Consider the following 17901-nt stretch of genomic DNA (forward strand, 5'->3'; position numbering starts at 1 on the left):
CTTTCCTTCCCGTCATTAAAACGTATCTGTTAGGAAAAGGTTAAAGGGTGTTTCGTTCTCCTCAACCAATGTGGGATTCTCATAATCTGCTTCTAAATAGATGAGTTGTGGAAAACGTGCATTAATAACGTCTTGACGAGTGAAACATAGACATGGTAGGAAGAGATGAAAAGAAAAAAACGTCAAATGTTTGATTGAAATAGTAAGGCTTTCTTAACTCTTAGGGTCCATTAGATAATCATTTGACAGAAACCAAATAAAGCTAAATCCTCAGTGGATAATCGTACACAATTCCCTCGACTCTCGATACAGCTTCTAACATCAATATCGAATTTCAAAGATAAAATATGGTACTGTTTATCTTTTTCTGTGAACAAATCAAAATTAGCTCAAATAAGCAATCATATCATACTAGTATTGAAGAACCATATACTTCCAGGATTAGCAGAGATGTGGGATGTCAAGTAACTCAGTTCCAACAAGAGAATTGAATTTGTAAGCACGAAACTGCAGCTGCTTCTAAAAGTTAGCCCTTCCTCTTGCCATCTCTAATGTGATCAGCTTTCGAACCAGCTTCGCCATCGTCATTGAGAGCATTCAAGTTCAGACTTAAATCCAAAGTACTTTCGTTCAAATCTTGGCGCACTACATGGTCGTTGTCCTGAGACATGAAATCAAGAGGTGAACCATTGAACCGGTTTCATCTCGAAGGTTGCAGATTAACATGTTTATGACGAAAAATAAATTACCTGACTTTCGTCCATTGGTACATCGTTAATATCTGGTTTCTCGTCTTGAAGCTCGCCCTTGGCACTCGCCACTGCACTTCCTGGTTCAACATCATTTGATTTGTTAGCTTCATATTCAACTTTGTCAGCAGTTTCATTTTCTGCAGCCTCGTTTTTCTGTTCCTCCAATACAGCAATCTGCAAATGAAATAGTCTCAAAATGAAACCCTTGACCTTCCCTTAGGCATTTTAAGAGTTGTAACATTCATAAATTATGGTCACAAGTGTAAACGTAACATTCATAAATTATGATCACAAGTGTAAACGTAACCTAAAGTAAATAAAAAGTACTAAAATGCATTAATGAAACATCATAACTCCAAATTATGAAACTTCATTCTTCTTCAACCTGACATGAATGGAAAGATCTCTTAATAATTTTGACAACATTTTCTTCACATTTTCCTTCAAGTTTATATTGCATGATTGATGTCTGGTTCATACCACTTTCAGAAGATTCACCATATTCACCATAATGTCAACCACAAAGTCTAAAGAACGAAGCCATTCAAATCTTCATCAACACATTTACACAAGATACACTAATTAGCATGAGCAAGGCTCTTTTAACAAAGTTCATGTAACGGCCCAGACCCATCGCTAGCAAATATTGTCCTCTTTGGGCTTTCTCTTTTGGGCTTCTCCTCAAAGCTTTAAAACACGTATGCTAGGGGAAGGTTTCTACACCCTTATAAAGGGTGTTTTGTTCTCCTCTCCAACCAATGTAGGACAGCACAGTTTAAAGAATAGATCCTCCCAAGGACAACACACCAAGAAAAGACCTGCATCTTCTTTGAGACTTCAACTTCTAAAGTTTGGAGAACAAAAGAAGAATGGCGGAAAGAGGGAAGGAAACCAACCAAACAAGTCTTACATGTGGTGATACCAAATGGATCAATAGGCCACACACAACGTTAACTGTGACAAGGAGAAATGTTGAATATTGGGATAGAAAAAAGGAGTATTGTATAACATTGCAACATATATGACATGTAAACAGTGCCATTAAAATGGTATCCTATTAAAACAAGAACTGTGCTTGTTTCAGCAGAGTTAATAACAGCAATACAAAGCTACAATCAACGTAAGTGTTAACAAAGTTTCTGTTTGTTAACCGAGTTCACTATAGCAATATCCCTCTAAAACAAGCACCCTTTTTTGATAGGACATACGTTTTAACAGTATTAAAAAACTACGATCATTGCAAGTGTCAACAAAGTATCTGTTCATTAACAGAATTCATTAAAGCAACATAAAGCATATAAACAGCCAACGTACTTTCAAAAATTTTGTATTCATCAGGCAGTCCTGTCACTTTCCAACCCACTTTTCCCTTTTTAAGATCCTTCATAGGGTCGCTAACTATATGAGGAAGAAAATTTAAAAAGAAGCTCAATATTGGGCGGTCTTAATCATAAAGGGGAAAGTCATCTTATTAATTACTCGGAATTATTCACATCTATAGTATATTTAAACAAGAATGGCCATATGTAGGCTGTGCATTCTTTTAGGTAACTGGCCTTCCCAAATTGCCTTGCACATGAGTATTGAGAACACCCTCTCCACTACCAAGTCTACTGAAAAAGAATTTCATCAAAAGGTTGTCCATCTATCAAGTCTAACTGTTAGATGAGTTGCCTGTTGGAAACCTAGCCTAGAAGCACGGATATGAATTGTGAGATCTCGCATCGGTTGAGGAGGAAAACAAAACATTCTTTATAAGGGTGTAGAAACCTCTCCCAAGCATACGCGTTTTAAAAACCTTGAGGGGAAGTCCAAAGAGGACAACATCTGCTAGCGGTAGGCTTGGGCCGTTACAAATGGTATCAGATCCAGACACCGGGCAATGAGCCAGCGAGGAAGCTGAGCCCCAAAGGGGGTGGACACGAGGCAATGTACCAGCGAGGAGGTTGAGCCCCGAAGGGGAGTGGACACGAGGTGGTGTGCTAGCGAGGAGGATGAGCCCCGAAGGGGGGTAGACACGAGGCGGTATGTCAGCAAGGACGCTAGCCCCAAAGGGGGTAGATTGGGGACTCCCACATCGATTGGAGAAGGGAACAAAGCATTTTTTGTAAGGGTGCAGAACCTCTCCCCTAGAAGATGCGTTTTAAAAAACTTGAGGGGTAGACCGAAAGGAAAAGTCCAAAGAGGACAATATTTGCTAGTGGTGAGGCTTGGGCCATTACATGAATACACAACAAGGATACTACTTGACACGGACACGAAGACATGCTAATTAGGTCCATTAAACTAGCCTAGAAGCACCGATATGAATACTCAAAGCTACCTACCATTAGGTCCATTAACTATCCTCTTGTTCTGAATACAATAAAAACCGAGGATAACTTTAAACGAGTATCAACAACATTTGATAATCTTCACAACCTTCAGAAAGAAGAGCTTCAAAAATGGCCTTATTACTACGAGTATCCATATGAACACCCAGTATCCTCTTGATTTCTACCAAGGACGAGAGACGACCTTCCAATTGACCAAATGCTACCAATACCCTTATGCTCACCTTCCCAGAAATCTCTAAGCAACGTAATAATCTTTCAATGGGTTATATCTAAATCTTTCTGTCAAATTAAGTTCATTCTGGCTATACATCAGCTTAAAGGAACTCATTATGTTCTTGTCTATTCTACACTTCTTTCCTTCAAGTTCTAAAAGCTCCAATAGTGTCCTATAGTAGAAGAAGACTTGGAATAATAGTTGGAATAGAAGGAATTCCACAACCGAAGCCATGAATCTATAAAAAATGCCACAATAAGTATTTTCATTCCAACAGGAATAGAACAATCTGGATAGAAAGCACTTTCTTATTACGTTGGAAAATTCCCATCAAAGTTTTGCTAAGAATATTACATGGTTATTCTATCATTCGTTCTCAATATCATTGATGAAAGTTGTTCTTTCATGTATATATAATTATATTGCTTTTAACATTTAAAGAATAATAGATCTTTGGGTAAATTACAAAGTCTGTACAGTAGGGAGAGACTATTTATGAGTGTTTTATCAAACCATAAGGACTAATTCTAACATTTAAAACCATAAGGACTATATTCAACTTCCTCCACTTCTAATTTTCTCTAAGCCATATGGACCAAATTTGTAATTTAAACTAATTTTTTTCTCTACCATAAGAGCTAAGAAAATTTTCCCTATCCTTCCTGACCTTTTCACAGGATCTATCTTAAAGCAGAAGCCCTTTTGGTGCCACATTTTTCAAAATACCAATGCAATAAATCTCGTAACTTCCCAAACCCTCACCACACAATCTCTCCACTGCACTGGAAAATCCATTATAACACTCGAGCTAAATACCCTACAAAATGGCAAAGAAATTAGCACGCCACAAGACTGTCCTTTTCACATAATGACGAGCTTAGAAGCACCAACTCCACCCCAAAATAGCAATCCTTATTCCAGCCAAGCAAAACCTAAACGACTTTAGCCACTATGCCAAAAGAGGCCGAGTGTAATAACCGTACAGCTGACAATAAATGAGGAGAGAGAAGGCCAGCTGTACCGACCCTTTTTGGGTAAAGAGGAGTAAAAAAAAGGAATAGGAAAGGGGCAGAAGGGGGGTAGGTCTGCCACCTACCCCGATTTCCTCCTAATTTCGGTTGGTGAGAGGCCAAGGTGTTTAAATTAGAGGGAGGGGGTTTGAAGGAAGGGAGTGTAAACGTCAGGTGTTTTATTGGAGTCAAGGCAACGCCGCGGGAGAAATTCCAACAAAGGAGCTCACAACATTAAGGATCCACCATCGCGGCCATGGTGCACGTCGGGGAGAAACGCGAGGCCATAAGCTTGCAAGGGCGACCATTGCTTGTAAACAAAGTCAGACAACTAGGGGCCGAAGTAGAGGAAAGAAGGATCGTGAGCAAGGGATGAAGAAATTTAAGAAGAGGAAATCGTGGTTCTCTGCAATAGCAAAAGGGAGGAAGAGAGTACGAGGAAGAAGCAAAAGGTGCGACCCGACCCGTGCTACCGAAACCGCCTTCAATCATGCTTGATAGCGCCCGACCCGCCTTTCTCCGACCCAAGCTTACCCGACGGGTGCTGAATCGAACCGCTTAGTTAAACCCCCAACCCATCTAGTTGACTCCGACACGCTACCCAGACCCGACCCGAAGGTGAGCATGACCCAGGATCCAGAGACCCAATTCTCACAAATTGCTCCATTTTGACTCGATGGGTCGGGGGATCTCTGGATCCTGGGTCATGCTTACCTTCGAGTCGAGTCTGGGCAGCAGGTCAGAGTCAACTAGATGGGTCAGGGGTTTAACTAAGCGGTTCGATTCAACACCCGTTGGGTCAACTTGGGTCGGAGAAAGGCAGGTCGGGGCGCTAGCAAGCCCGATGGAAGGCGGTTTCGGTAGCATGGGTCAGGTTGCGCCTTTTCCTTCTTCCTCGTAACTCTCTTCCTCCCTTTTGCTGCTGCAGAGAACCACGATTTCCTCTTCTTAAATTACTTCGTCCCTTGCTCACGATCCTTCTTTCCTCTACTTCGGCCCCTAGCCGTCCAACTTTGTTTACGAGCAACGGTCGTCCTTGCAAGCTTATGGCCTCGCGTTTCTCCCCGACGTGCACCGTGGTTGTGATGGTGGATCCTTAACGTTGTGAGCTCCTTTGTTGGAATTTCTCCCGTGGCGTTGTCTTGACTCCAATAAAACACCTGATGTTTACACTCCCTTCCTTCAAACCCCCTCCCTCTGATTTAAACACCTTGGCCTCTCACCAACCAAAATTTAGAGGAAATCGGGGTAGGTGACAGACCTACCCCCTTTCTGCCCTTCCCTATTCCTCCTTTTTTTTTTCGTTTTTTCTTGTTTTTTTTTTTTTCCTTTTTATCTTTCTTTCTCTTTACCCAAAAATTGTAGGTACAGCTGGCCGTCTCTCTCCTCATTTACAGACAGTCCAGTGATATAGATCCTCGGCCTGCCTCCTACAAAGAACACACCATTGCAGAAACAACACTAAGTAAGAATGTCTGAACACAGTCTGAAGTGTCCGACTCTCCTATGTTAAATCTGTCACGCAATTGTTTTTACCTTCCAGGCAAGTGTGGGGCAGGGAAGGGACACAACCAACAAGTGGAAAAAAAAAACAACACGAGAAGCCCCTCGTAGCATCAAGGGTCCAAAATCTAAAGTCTCTTCTCTTCCAAATCACAAGCTTATCCCAGAGGATAGAAAGAAGACTCACCACATCTAACACCTATCTGTACAAAGAAGAGTGTAAGAAACCCAAAGATAACGACGAGGAAAAGGATTAGAGAAAGGCAAAATGGAAGCCAATGCAACTTCTTACTCGATCAATGACATAATTGCAAGAACAACACTCGAACTGTCCCCAGCTGAACATTTAACAAAAAGAGAAAAGGAGGGGAGACCAAAGGCAATAACTTTCCTAAAGTTTTTATCGGGCCTTTTGGCACCACCAACCACCACCCACTCAAATAGGCGCGGGTCATGTCTACTCACAATTACTTCGTGTCCTAGTACATCAGACTCCAAGAAGAAATACCATAGTAATTTAGCCAACAGAGCCTCAATATGCGAACTCAAATTCTCAATCCCTAGGTCACCTAGCTCCACCAAATTAACCATCATCTGCCACCCAACCAGAATAAGGTACGATGTAGGGAGATGCTCACTTCACAGCCCACCAAGGACAAACATTATATGTGGTATCTATCTTAGACAGGATTCAGCTTGTCATATCCTACTTACAAGTGAAGTTTTAATAAACAGTTAATTCATATAGGAGCAAAAAAACATATAAACTTGATTGGATGGGCAAGAGCAGTTTATCCAGCAAGACAAAAATCCCTACCACCAATGCACCATCACTATTTGCAAATTTTCCATTAAGGAGTTTCTTGAAGGATATTCGAGACGAGCATTGGCATAAGTAACCAAAGGAAATCTGTCTACAAAAGCTTATACAGAGAACTCAAATGTACAAACTCTTCTTTAGAAATTGGATGATCGACCCAAGTAACTTCCGAACAAGCTACCATGGATTTACAACACTGAATTGAACTTATAAGCAAAGTGTTATACTTTAAGGGCCAAGGCATAGCAAGATGAGTCCCAAGGAATGCCAATTTTCTATTTTACAGTTCAATTTTGATCAACCTTCAAAGTTAACCAACCGAACTGGCTTTCACTGTACTCGCAGTGGTATCATAGGACATTTTGGCATGGCTGCAGTAAGACTTATAAACTAAACCATTCTTAGTTTCAGTGACAAAATCAGAATATTGGATTATAATATAATATTCAACAATCCCCTATTTGCCAAATTTCCAATGCTGAATAAGAATAACAGAACATTGTTCTACGCCCACTTATCGGTACTTGATAGCATTTGAAAATACGTCACAGTAAACCTTTATGCTAAATCTCAACAGTTCACATTTAATTTGATTTTAGCACCGCTAATGTTAGTACAAAAGATGAAAAAGAGGCATGACATATATCCAAAATTCACTTCAAGGTAATAAAAAATCTTAATAAAGCTATCACACGCTACACAAAAAATTCTAATACACACCATAAAAATGGGTTTTATAAAAGGGGTCTCCTTATGATACATTTAAAACAACCATCTTCAACTAGGTACCTATGACAAGCTTAAAAATAAGAAAATTGACCATGTTGAATTCTTAAGAAGCTTGGGACTATTGCCTATCTAATTGATCTACCTATCAATCTTCAAATATCTAATAGCTTCAGCGTGAAAATTTTCCTTGGATGTTATCCTCGGGAGTGCAATAGAACTTGTGAACAAAGTTATTCTAAAAGGGTGCAACTGATGTAGTATTCATTGAAAACAGCTTATAATAAAGATAGCTGAAAATGACTTCATTCGCTTAGTTAGATACCCTTGTAACTTTCAACCTATAAAACCCTGTATGCATGGATTCCTTGTACTTGCTTCAGCAAGCTTTTATTCTTTATTATAAGTTATCCAAATGCATAACGAGTCTCAACAAGTTCTGTATAGGATCCAAGCATATGTATATGTTGAAAATTTTGAAAGAGAAATTGAAAGGGTAACTAGAGAAGTATATGCATATCAACATGTAGAAAGATAACAACCAATTGAGATTTCAGAAGCTAGATATGTAGATATGCTAGATAACAACCAACATGTAGAAAGTGAAATTCCATCAAAATTGAGATCTAGTTTCTTTCAAAAATTAGTGGCAAGTTAAAGGGAATTCCATGGTTATAGAACTTCTAATAAGACAATATGCATGAATCGTCGATTTTATCACAAAGTTGAATTCCCAAATCCCAAGAGCACACTAGATTTTATCGAGTAGATGCAGTGGAACCACGTCTCCCAGGGAATTGGCTAGATGGAGATACAGAAACCTCCAACAAGCTATATCAGTAAGCCCCAATGGTTTAAGAATTTTCTAGTGTTGGAACTGAAAAGGTGTTCCAGGACTTCATTCAAATTCTTTTTATGTAAACTAATACATTAGGAATGGAAATGGAAAGTATAGCTTGATAAGCCTCATTACGAGTCTATACAAGGTGATCGAGAAATTTTTCACAGAAAGGTTAAACAGATCTTGTACTCCGATATGATTGGCTTTCACCAAAGATTGTCAAACCTTGGATCTTATTCTAATTGTCAATGAACAAATAGATAATGGAGGAAAAATGAACGATAGAGAGAGCTTTGTATGCTAGAACTTGAGACAGAATAACATAAGGTGGATTCGGCTTTTCTTTATGCGGATTTCACTGGAAAAGGTCTTGAACTTGAAACTGCCTACCATAAGGTGGATGTTTATCGACAACCAATTTTTTTAATAGAAGATCAAGAGGTAAAATTTGAGCTTCAAAAGGTATATTTAGGCAATAAGACTCAGTTTCCACTTTCTTTCTATTATGACTGGTTGTTTGAGTGAGGTATTATCACATGCGTGGTTTATGGCCTATTCTTTTAGAGCCTAAAGTGTTGGAGCAAAATAAAAGACAGAAACAAAAATTATTACAGTAAAAGGCTACAATTTTCTGTTTCTAAATTCTAGATCACAAAAAACAACACCAGTCACATAAAATGCACTCAATTGTTAAGAGGGTAAAGAAGAACCTCATGTACCATACCCCAACAACCAGTCCTAGAGGAAAACTTAACACCAAAATCTCAGGAAATCTTATAACAAATTCTCAAGCAAAATAATATCTGCACAAAATATGATTTAGATCTTCTAATATTCCCTAATACAAAGCACAACACTTAAGGCCTAAAAGAGACAAAGATATTTAAATAAAATCCATGGTTTTGACGTTTCCCGACGCAACCAGCCAGGAGAAAAAAATTACTTCATAAGAACTTAGAAGTTTGGCAAAGAAAGGAGAGATGAGCAATCAATCATGCATAAAAGATTTACAAGAAGTCCCTCAACGTTTCAAGTACAGTGTCACCAAAATTTGGAGAAAGGTGGGTGCCATGCAACAATAATAATGAAGATTAGTACGTGAACTTAAGGTCGAAAGTATCTTTAAAATGGAAGTTATGAGAACGGGAAGGAAGGTTGTTATCCCACGACCGGACAGAATTAAGAAAGGAATCTTTCTGCAAAGAAAGGCTTCTAAGGTAAAGGAAAAAGGCTATAGAGGGCTTCACTACACTTCAATGATCTTCCCAAAATTAAAAACAAGGCTCATCTCCAAAGGAGAACTTGCTGAAGTTTTTTAAATGAGAAATGACTTTCCAGAGACTCCAGAGAGTTATTGTTCACAAAAGAAGAAATGTTCCGTCTACTCACGATAATCTTATGATGAAGTATCCAATTCTAGAGAGGGAACAACTAAAGCTACTTCGCTGAAGTGACATTTCTTTTAATCAAGTTCCCAAAGCCGAACCCACCCTTGTCACAAAGCTTAGACACGACATAATATCCCACTTAACTAGTTGAGACCCTCTCCCTCCCCTATTAAAAAATTCTTAACGACCTCTAAAACTTGGAGCAAACTAAAGGCATAATCTTAAAACAGGCAATAATTTTTTTTGTTAGTTCAACCATATGCAATGTGAGGATTCAAACATCTAATTTTTTGGTCAAGGTTATGATACCTTAATCAGCTGAGCAAACTCACACAATTAGAGAATGTTGGGGATGTGAACATAGTCTCACATAAATTAGAAATGGTAAAATTTCCTAGTATATAAATAAGGACAACATTTCCATTTATACAAGGCCTTTGGCATGAATGTAAAAGCAAATCATGTGAACTTAGACCCCAAAAGTTATAATATAAATCGTAGAGGCATGTTATCCTAAAACATGTCCTCAGAACTATGCTCCAAACTTGGTCCTACCAACAAAATCCTCGAGTTCAAAACAATAAAGTGTTGAGCCTCAGAATCCTAAAACACGTCTAGAGAGCTATGATCCAAACTTGGTCCTATCAACAAAATCCTTGAGTTCAAAATAAAAAAGTGTTGAGCCTCAAAAGCATAGTTACATGGAATTGTACATAAATCCTTAGAAGGCCAACAAAAATTACAGGCCCCAGTTGTCTGGGCAATGTGATCCAAACAGTATAGGCAACATGCTTTAATAGAAAGATTGTAAGAGAGAGCCTCAATAGAGTTTTGTTTGCTGGAAGGATTATTAAGGGTGCCACAATGAGCAATACGCTTCAGGTATGCCACAATTTGATATGCAGTTTAGCCCTATCAGACAAAAAGTACTCCAAAGAAGAAAACTTGACTTGGATAAGATTAAACAGGAGAGGTTCAAAGGTTTTTTGTCCAAAGGAAGGATAATTAAGGACACCAATATGATATTGTACTTGTTGGAAGTAGGGAAAATATGACAAGATCTCCATTGTTACAATACCATTATCTCGGCAATAATGAGTCAGTGAATCCACCTGTTATTAGTCATGCATCACGATAGGAACTTCCAATTCTCAAGTGATTTGTATCCAGAAATAAGTTCAAAATGGAAAAAAATTGGATCACAAAATTATGAAACACAATTTTATTGAATTGGATCAATACTTCCAATTGAAAGAATAAGGGATCCATGGATAAAGGTAGAATTTTTTCTAATCATAACTAAATCTACAATTAAGCAAAACAATCATTGTAAGGTACAATCATTGTAAGGTAAAACAAAAGGCAAAACTATGAAGCTTAAATCTAAACTAGGCAATATCATACTACAGTATAATATGGAAAACCCCATTGTCTTACTAGAGAAAATAACCAAGATATCCTCCAAGGATCAAGTGGATGATATTGATCTATCACACTCAGAAGAAAGGCTTTCTTTTCCATGAGAAAGGACGCTTTAGACATTTCACAACCATAAGGCCCAAACAGGAGCAAGCCCTAGCGTTAACGCCTAAATAGGAGGGCATACGCAAATTAGTATGTGGCTAAGGTGTAGCTTGAAAAATCTCCTACAACACACAGGTCCACATTCAAACCAACACATTTGAAACTTCAAATCATTAGAACCAACAAATCTACCGGAAAGTATTTAGAACTTCAAATTCAACAACCCCAGATAATCGAAGTAGAAAATAGAAAGCTGTTACCGGAATGTATTTGAATTTCCGGCGAGGAGGCTCCTCCGTCACCGTAGGGGTGTCGTCTTTGCCGGCGTTCTTGTCATCGTTGTTGCCATTGTTGAGACTCTGAGTAATAGGCGTCCATTTGTAAAGCAAAAGATGGGAAGCGTTATTAGTAGGATTGGCAGTGGCATTGGTGGTTACATTAGTGGGGGTGGTGTGGCGCTGGGAGTGAGAATGGTTGTTGGAAGCGGCGGTAGAGGGCGCAACGTGGACCCATTTCTTCTTCCACTTCCTGACGGGGCCGGTGAAGACGGTGGCGGGTCCGTAGCGAGTTGAAGAACGGCCGAGACGGGCACCAACACCCTCCATGGATCAAGCTCTGGTGGGATCGTGGCGCTGATCCGTTTTGGGGGAAAAATTAAAATTGGGAAATCCTTATCTCCCTCCTTCCCTCCTTCCCTCCTTCCCTCTAAAATGCTTTTTGGGTTCGTTCCAACTTAACAAAACACATGCCTTTTACCCAACCCCTGTTTCCATCCCCGATTTGCCACGTGCTTCCCTCAAATCCTGACCCTTCAAAATACAAAAATCTCATCATTTTATTATTTTTTTAATTTTCAAAAGTTTTTTAGTAAAATTTTTAAAAACCCTCAAAAACACCTTCCCAACGTTTAAAAAAGTGTCGTCTATATTTTGTTTCAAAAATACAACCAAATTTTAAAAATCGTCCCAAAATATTTTTTTAAATTGTCGTTAATACCCTTTTAACTTTGGTAAGAACGTCAAAAACACAAGTTTATTTTTTTTAAAAGTATAAAATATTTTTACAAAAGTACTCTGAACTTTCAAAATTAATATTAAAAAGGGAAATAATTTATGAGGTGCTAATACACCGTATCTATTCTTGTTAGAGCTCGATCATGGATCATACGTTATAGAATAATTTGTATTTGTAACGCCTCTAATTTTCTTGTCTAAATTAGAGACGTCACTACATGCATGCCTTTCATAACATATGCGAAAATTTAAATAAAGCGTTTTAAACGAAGTCATGGACTTATTCATTTAGTTGAAAACAAGCAATAAAAATATCATCGTGATATGAATTCAACTACTGACTATTTGCATGTATCCAGAGGATCGATTACAAGAAGTAAGGTTAAGAAGATTCAAGAGGCCTATACATTCATCTTCAAAGGCTGGATAATGTACAAGTTGAAACAAAGACTTTTGAGCTCAAAATTTTTTATAGCAATAGCATATCAAATCAAGAAAATAATAGAGAGACAATAAACTCCCCTTGACATTGGAAAGTGATTAGAAGACTTTTGCCTTTGGTAGTTGAACTACCAATGAAGACAATTTATATCATGTCTTATTTACTTCGATTTGTATTTACTAGTTTTTATTGGTAGTTGTAGTTTATAGTGGGTAGATGAACTTCATTATGTCTGGACTATCTTTTTTGCCTATTTAAAGACATGTAATATTCATGCTTGAGAATCATGGTTGAATACAAACAAAACCTTTGTGTTTTCTTGATACCTTTTTGGTGTTATTCCTTTTCAAACCTTGCTTTAGGTTTGATGTTTAAACCGATTCATTGGATTAGTTTTGATCAAGCTAATTCTAGAGTGAGTCGTCTTGGAATTTAAGAGTGACCATTAAAGATTTCAAGTTCGATCTAAAAGTTATTCATCTCATAACCAGTTCTTGGTTGGAATCAATTCGTTAAGTTAGCTTTATTTGTGAAAGTTTGCAAAGATTCTAGAATGACCTCTAGGTTTGCAAAATTCAGCATTGTTGGCGCTTATCACATTGTCAAAATAAAACCCTAACATAGTGTTTGAGTACAAAAATGAAAAGTCACTACTAACTGAAAACAATGCATACTATTGTCTTATCTCAACTTTCATGACCATCCAACATTCACCGTCATCCATGCGGGGTTTTAATAATAGATGCAGAACTTTAAATAAAAACATTTTAGACGAAGTCATGGACTTATACGTTTAGTTAAAATCGAGAAATAGAAATAACGTCATAAAAACAAAATCTTAACATAATCTTTTAGTGCGAAAATGAAAAGCCACATATAAAACTACTAACCAAAGACAATGCATACTACTGTTCTATTTTAACTTCAATGGTCATTCATGCATTCTCCGTCATCCATGCAAGGATGCTTTATCATTACCTGAAAAAAAAAAAAAACATAATCATAGTGCATCATAGCATCTCATACATTACATAGCTTATTGTGACATAACATAACATTTCGTTCATATCATATAAGGACACATTCATAATATCACATCACATCACATTCACAAGGCATATCACACACATGATACGTGTAAGGTCATTGAGCACGTGTCATCATACATAAAAGAATTCTTCCAATTAGATCGACATTGTAGCACTTACTTGATTAGCTTATACTGAAGTTACAAAATGACCGCCCGCAAAGATCAACCACCTTGTAGTCCAATTATTGAGGGTAAAGGAATATCTCGACATAAACACTCTTTTTTTTTTCTTTCCCAAATCAATCTATTGTTTAGTATTTAAAATTTTTAAACTTAAAAATTATGTGTAATTAACATAATATTCAGGTTTATAATTAAATTAATTTTTTAAAATTAAATTTTTTAACCACCCCAAATCAGAACCCAAAATAGAGTGTTGGGTTGTGAAATAGTTTCAATTTGGTTGGATTACCAATCCAGCCAACCCGAGATGATATTTGAGGTGGACCAAATTATTTAAAATTTAATATTATTAAAAATAAAGATTTATGGAAATATTTTAAATTTTGTTGATAAAATTGGTAAAATGAAATATTGAATAAACGTTAGAAATTCTGTTATTTAAAGTCTAATATCCGAACAAAATTTGGGATTAAAAAAAATTAAAGCTTACATTTCTCCGCCTCAGATCTTTGCCGCAGGCGCACGCCCCTACCGTCTCGCCGCTGTGATTTCTTTCTTCTCTCCGTCGCAACCTCACGCCAATCCCGTCTTCTTCCGCCGCCCCTCCACCTGATTCAATCTCTCCGTCGAGGCTCCATCTCAATTCTAATCCAATCTTTCCCTCTTTCGATCAGCCCACATTTTCCTTCCTCATCAATTGCGATCTGTCTGAACGCACAATGCTTGGCCTCCCTCAATCTCGAACACACGAGACGGTGTTTGAAGGAATTAATGTTTGAAAAGAGAGCAGAAATAACAGGTTAGTTTCTTTCTTTTTGAAGTTTGACGTCTATTTGTTTTCTAGTTTGGTCTGCAGCGTCCTGTCTCAGCCTAATTTATGTGTTTGACGATGCCTTATCCAGATTCAGATTTAAGAATCGAAATCTTACTTCAAAAACACTCATAATTGTTGGATGCTACTGGTTTGGAGTCGGTTCTCGTTTGATTTCAGTTCCATCTACTTTAATGAAGGATGTTTTATATTTGAAAAAAATAAGTTCATGGATGCTGAGTAAATCTTAATTTGTTTTTCTTTTTCTGGTTTCAATTTTGTTTGTGATGAATGAAATGATTCTCTATGCTCGTATTTGACAACTTGTTTGAAGATTCTTATAAACATAAATTGCTGTATTGTGCAAATTGTGAAGGAGGGGATCGATTAAGGTTGATAAAAACTATTTTTGGTTATTGTAAATTGTGAAGTTTATCTATCTTACTGATTTTCTGGGTTCTCTTTGCATTTTATATGGTACCAATGGAAGAAAGTTTCATTTAATTTTTGTAATCTTGCGTCCCATTCATCTAGTACTGATATCAATTCCTCTGAACTTCTTAACTCCAAAGTACTCACTTCCTTATATTTCGATTTAAAGTTATGCACTGAAAGTTAAGTGTTAAATTTGATTAGTTGGAATACACCTGCATTTCCTTTGAGTAATTTGTGTCTTTGGTCCTCATGCTAATATGGTATTGTAATGCTGATGAGCGCCAATTGCTAGATTTGTAAAGCTAGAGGTCCTTCTAAGATCCTTGCAAACCTTCACAGCTACTTAACGAATGATACCAACTAAGAGCTAGTTAGAAGGATGATGGTCACTCTTAGATCCTAAGACTGACTCACCTTAGAATTAGCTTGATCAAGACTAATCTAATGAATCGGTTTAACTTCTAACCTAAATCAAGATTTGAAATCCCGAGACCTAAGATTTTTGTATTCAAATATGATTTTTAAATTTGAATATTACATGACTTTAAATTGGCTAAAAACATAATCCAAACATATTGGTCAACTACCCATTACCGCTATTAAATAAAAATTGAAGAAAATAAGAAAGAACATAAATAGTCTAGTAGGTAGTTCAACTACCAAAACAAAAAGTCTTCAAATCACTTCTCAATATCAACAAAAAGTCTTCAAATCACTTCTCAATATCAACAAAAAGTCTTCAAATCACTTCTCAATATCAAGTGATGTTTATTGCCACTCTATTCTTTTCTTGATTTGATATACTAATATTATAAAGATTTTTTTGACTAAAAAAATCTTTGTTTCAACTTACATTAGCTAGGCTTTGAAGATGTAATGTAAAGGTCATCTTCTTTACTCTACTTCTTGGAATCGCTCTTTCGAGTATATGCAAAGGATCAATGGTTGGATTCATATCAAATGCCCAAGCTGTTGTTCGCTTATCTCATTAATTCATGTGGTTTGTGCCCATTGTGGCCTTCGCTGCCATGAATAGCTAGGCTGGGGAGCGAATCAAATGAGAGGATATCTTCATCTGTGTAGGGTGCTAAGAAAGGAGTTAGACTTTGGGAAACTCATGGGACCAAAATTTTAAAGGTTGATCGTTTGGCTTCACGCCCTGCATAAACCCGTTTAGATATGGTTTTCTACATTGAAGTATTTTGAGACTAGTTACACACAAATGGTAGTTAATATTGGATTTATATTTTGATAAGAAGCATATTCCATTGATCATATGAAATATATGCGACAAGGAGTCGATAAAATGCCAAAAGGGTTAAGAAAAAAACACCCCCAATTCGCATTGACGAAAGAAAACATGATCTGGATCTTAAATACCATTGAATATCTTATGGCAGCTGATGTTTTAGTTTATGGGATTGTACTTTCATTTGTTTTTGGAAACTGTAATTCAAACACTCCTACGATTTGCAGGTCATTTGGTTTGCAATGGATTCTAGCACCAATGAAGGCAGCTATAACACTCAACCCAAGTGGAGAAAAGTGGCATATGGAGGTATGCAACCCGGGTTCGATGACAATCACACCGACGAGTCTTTTCTTGAAGATATCGTCATGAATGCCAATGTCGTCAAGAGAGATATCCTAAAGGTGATGTTGGACTCTGTTTCCATTTCTGAATATCTATGCATCGTTGCCCTTGTCGGTCTGGTTTGGACATACACACTTAGATCGACTCTCGACGAGAATTCCCTCTTATTTCTTGACATTAGTCTTCTAGCTTCTGGATTTCTAATTCTTCTTTTCACTGAAGAAACACTCTCATTGAACCTTCTCCTCCACTATTTTCTCAATATATCATTTTTCACAACTGGGTTGTATGTCTTGGCTCCCATCTACCAAACTCTTACTAAATCCATTAGCTCAGATTCCATTTGGGCATTGACTGTTTCACTTATTATCCTCCATCTCTTCCTACATGATTACTCAGGTTCCACTGTTAGAGCTCCTGGTAATCTTAAGAACCCAAGCTTAACCAGTTGCATTTCTTTAAATGCTTCTATTGTGGCCTCTGTTCTTATTGCTTCACGTCTTCCATCTCGGTTACACGTGTTCGCCATAATGTTGTTTTCCTTACAAATTTTCCTTTTTGCCCCTTTGGTTACTTACTCTATTAAGAAGTACTCTGTTCATCTGCATCTCTTATTCTCTCTCTGTTTGATGACAGTCACCTTGGTGTATGTTTATTTCCTACATCAGTTGTTTTTCATATTATTGGCAAGTCTATTGATTTTTGTTACAGTAGTTTGTCCTTATTGGCTTATACGAATTCAGGAATTCAAGTTTGAGATCAATGGTCCCTGGGATGAGGCCAAGCTTTGTTTTGATATTAGAGATTGAGATTATGTATAGAAAGGGTAGCGGAAACACGAGTTTCTAATATTAAGAACTAGAGAAAAAGACTAGTTTGATCGATGTCGAATTGTATTTTGAATGGTTATAGTTAGAAATACATGAGTTTCGAATTCGATTCATCTTATAAAGATCCATCCATCCATCTTTACTTGATATGAATGCTTTGAATTGTTTTTAAAGTTGGTTTGAGCTCCCAGATAAGGCAGGAAATGTTGTTTCTTCCTTCATTTGATAGAGAGGACGAAACTTTGTATGTTTGAATCTGGTGTATATATCTTTTGTAAAAACATGTACAAAACATACCCTGCTTTTTCCTTTGTTTACTCCATACATTTCATAGTTGATTCAAGCAAAAATATACTAAAAAGCATTTAACCTTCAAAATTATCGTAGATTTAAGTAATCATAAGAAGGTTTAACTACTCCCAAGAAGAATTTAAAACTGAAAAACATTG

The 17901-nt window shown here is 37.2% G+C and overlaps 2 protein-coding genes across 2 annotated transcripts; one reads left to right on the plus strand and one right to left on the minus strand.

Moving 5' to 3' along the window:
• Positions 1-209: 209 nt before the first annotated feature.
• Positions 210-11844, minus strand: LOC111432647. Its single transcript, XM_023069592.1, has 3 exons — positions 11375-11844; positions 750-926; positions 210-661 (listed from the first exon to the last, which is right to left on the minus strand). The coding sequence occupies exons 1-3, from the start codon at positions 11717-11719 to the stop codon at positions 527-529; spliced, it is 657 nt and encodes a 218-aa protein (XP_022925360.1). The 5' UTR covers positions 11720-11844; the 3' UTR covers positions 210-526.
• Positions 11845-14261: 2417 nt separating this feature from the next.
• On the plus strand, positions 14262-17636 carry LOC111432602 (phosphatidylinositol N-acetylglucosaminyltransferase subunit C). Its single transcript, XM_023069541.1, has 2 exons — positions 14262-14581; positions 16505-17636. Exon 2 carries the CDS (start codon positions 16520-16522, stop codon positions 17429-17431), a length of 912 nt encoding a protein of 303 aa, XP_022925309.1. The 5' UTR covers positions 14262-14581; positions 16505-16519; the 3' UTR covers positions 17432-17636.
• Positions 17637-17901: the final 265 nt, after the last annotated feature.

Source organism: Cucurbita moschata, unplaced genomic scaffold (genome assembly GCF_002738365.1).
Source record: "Cucurbita moschata cultivar Rifu unplaced genomic scaffold, Cmos_1.0 Cmo_Scf00039, whole genome shotgun sequence".
NCBI lineage: Eukaryota > Viridiplantae > Streptophyta > Magnoliopsida > Cucurbitales > Cucurbitaceae > Cucurbita > Cucurbita moschata.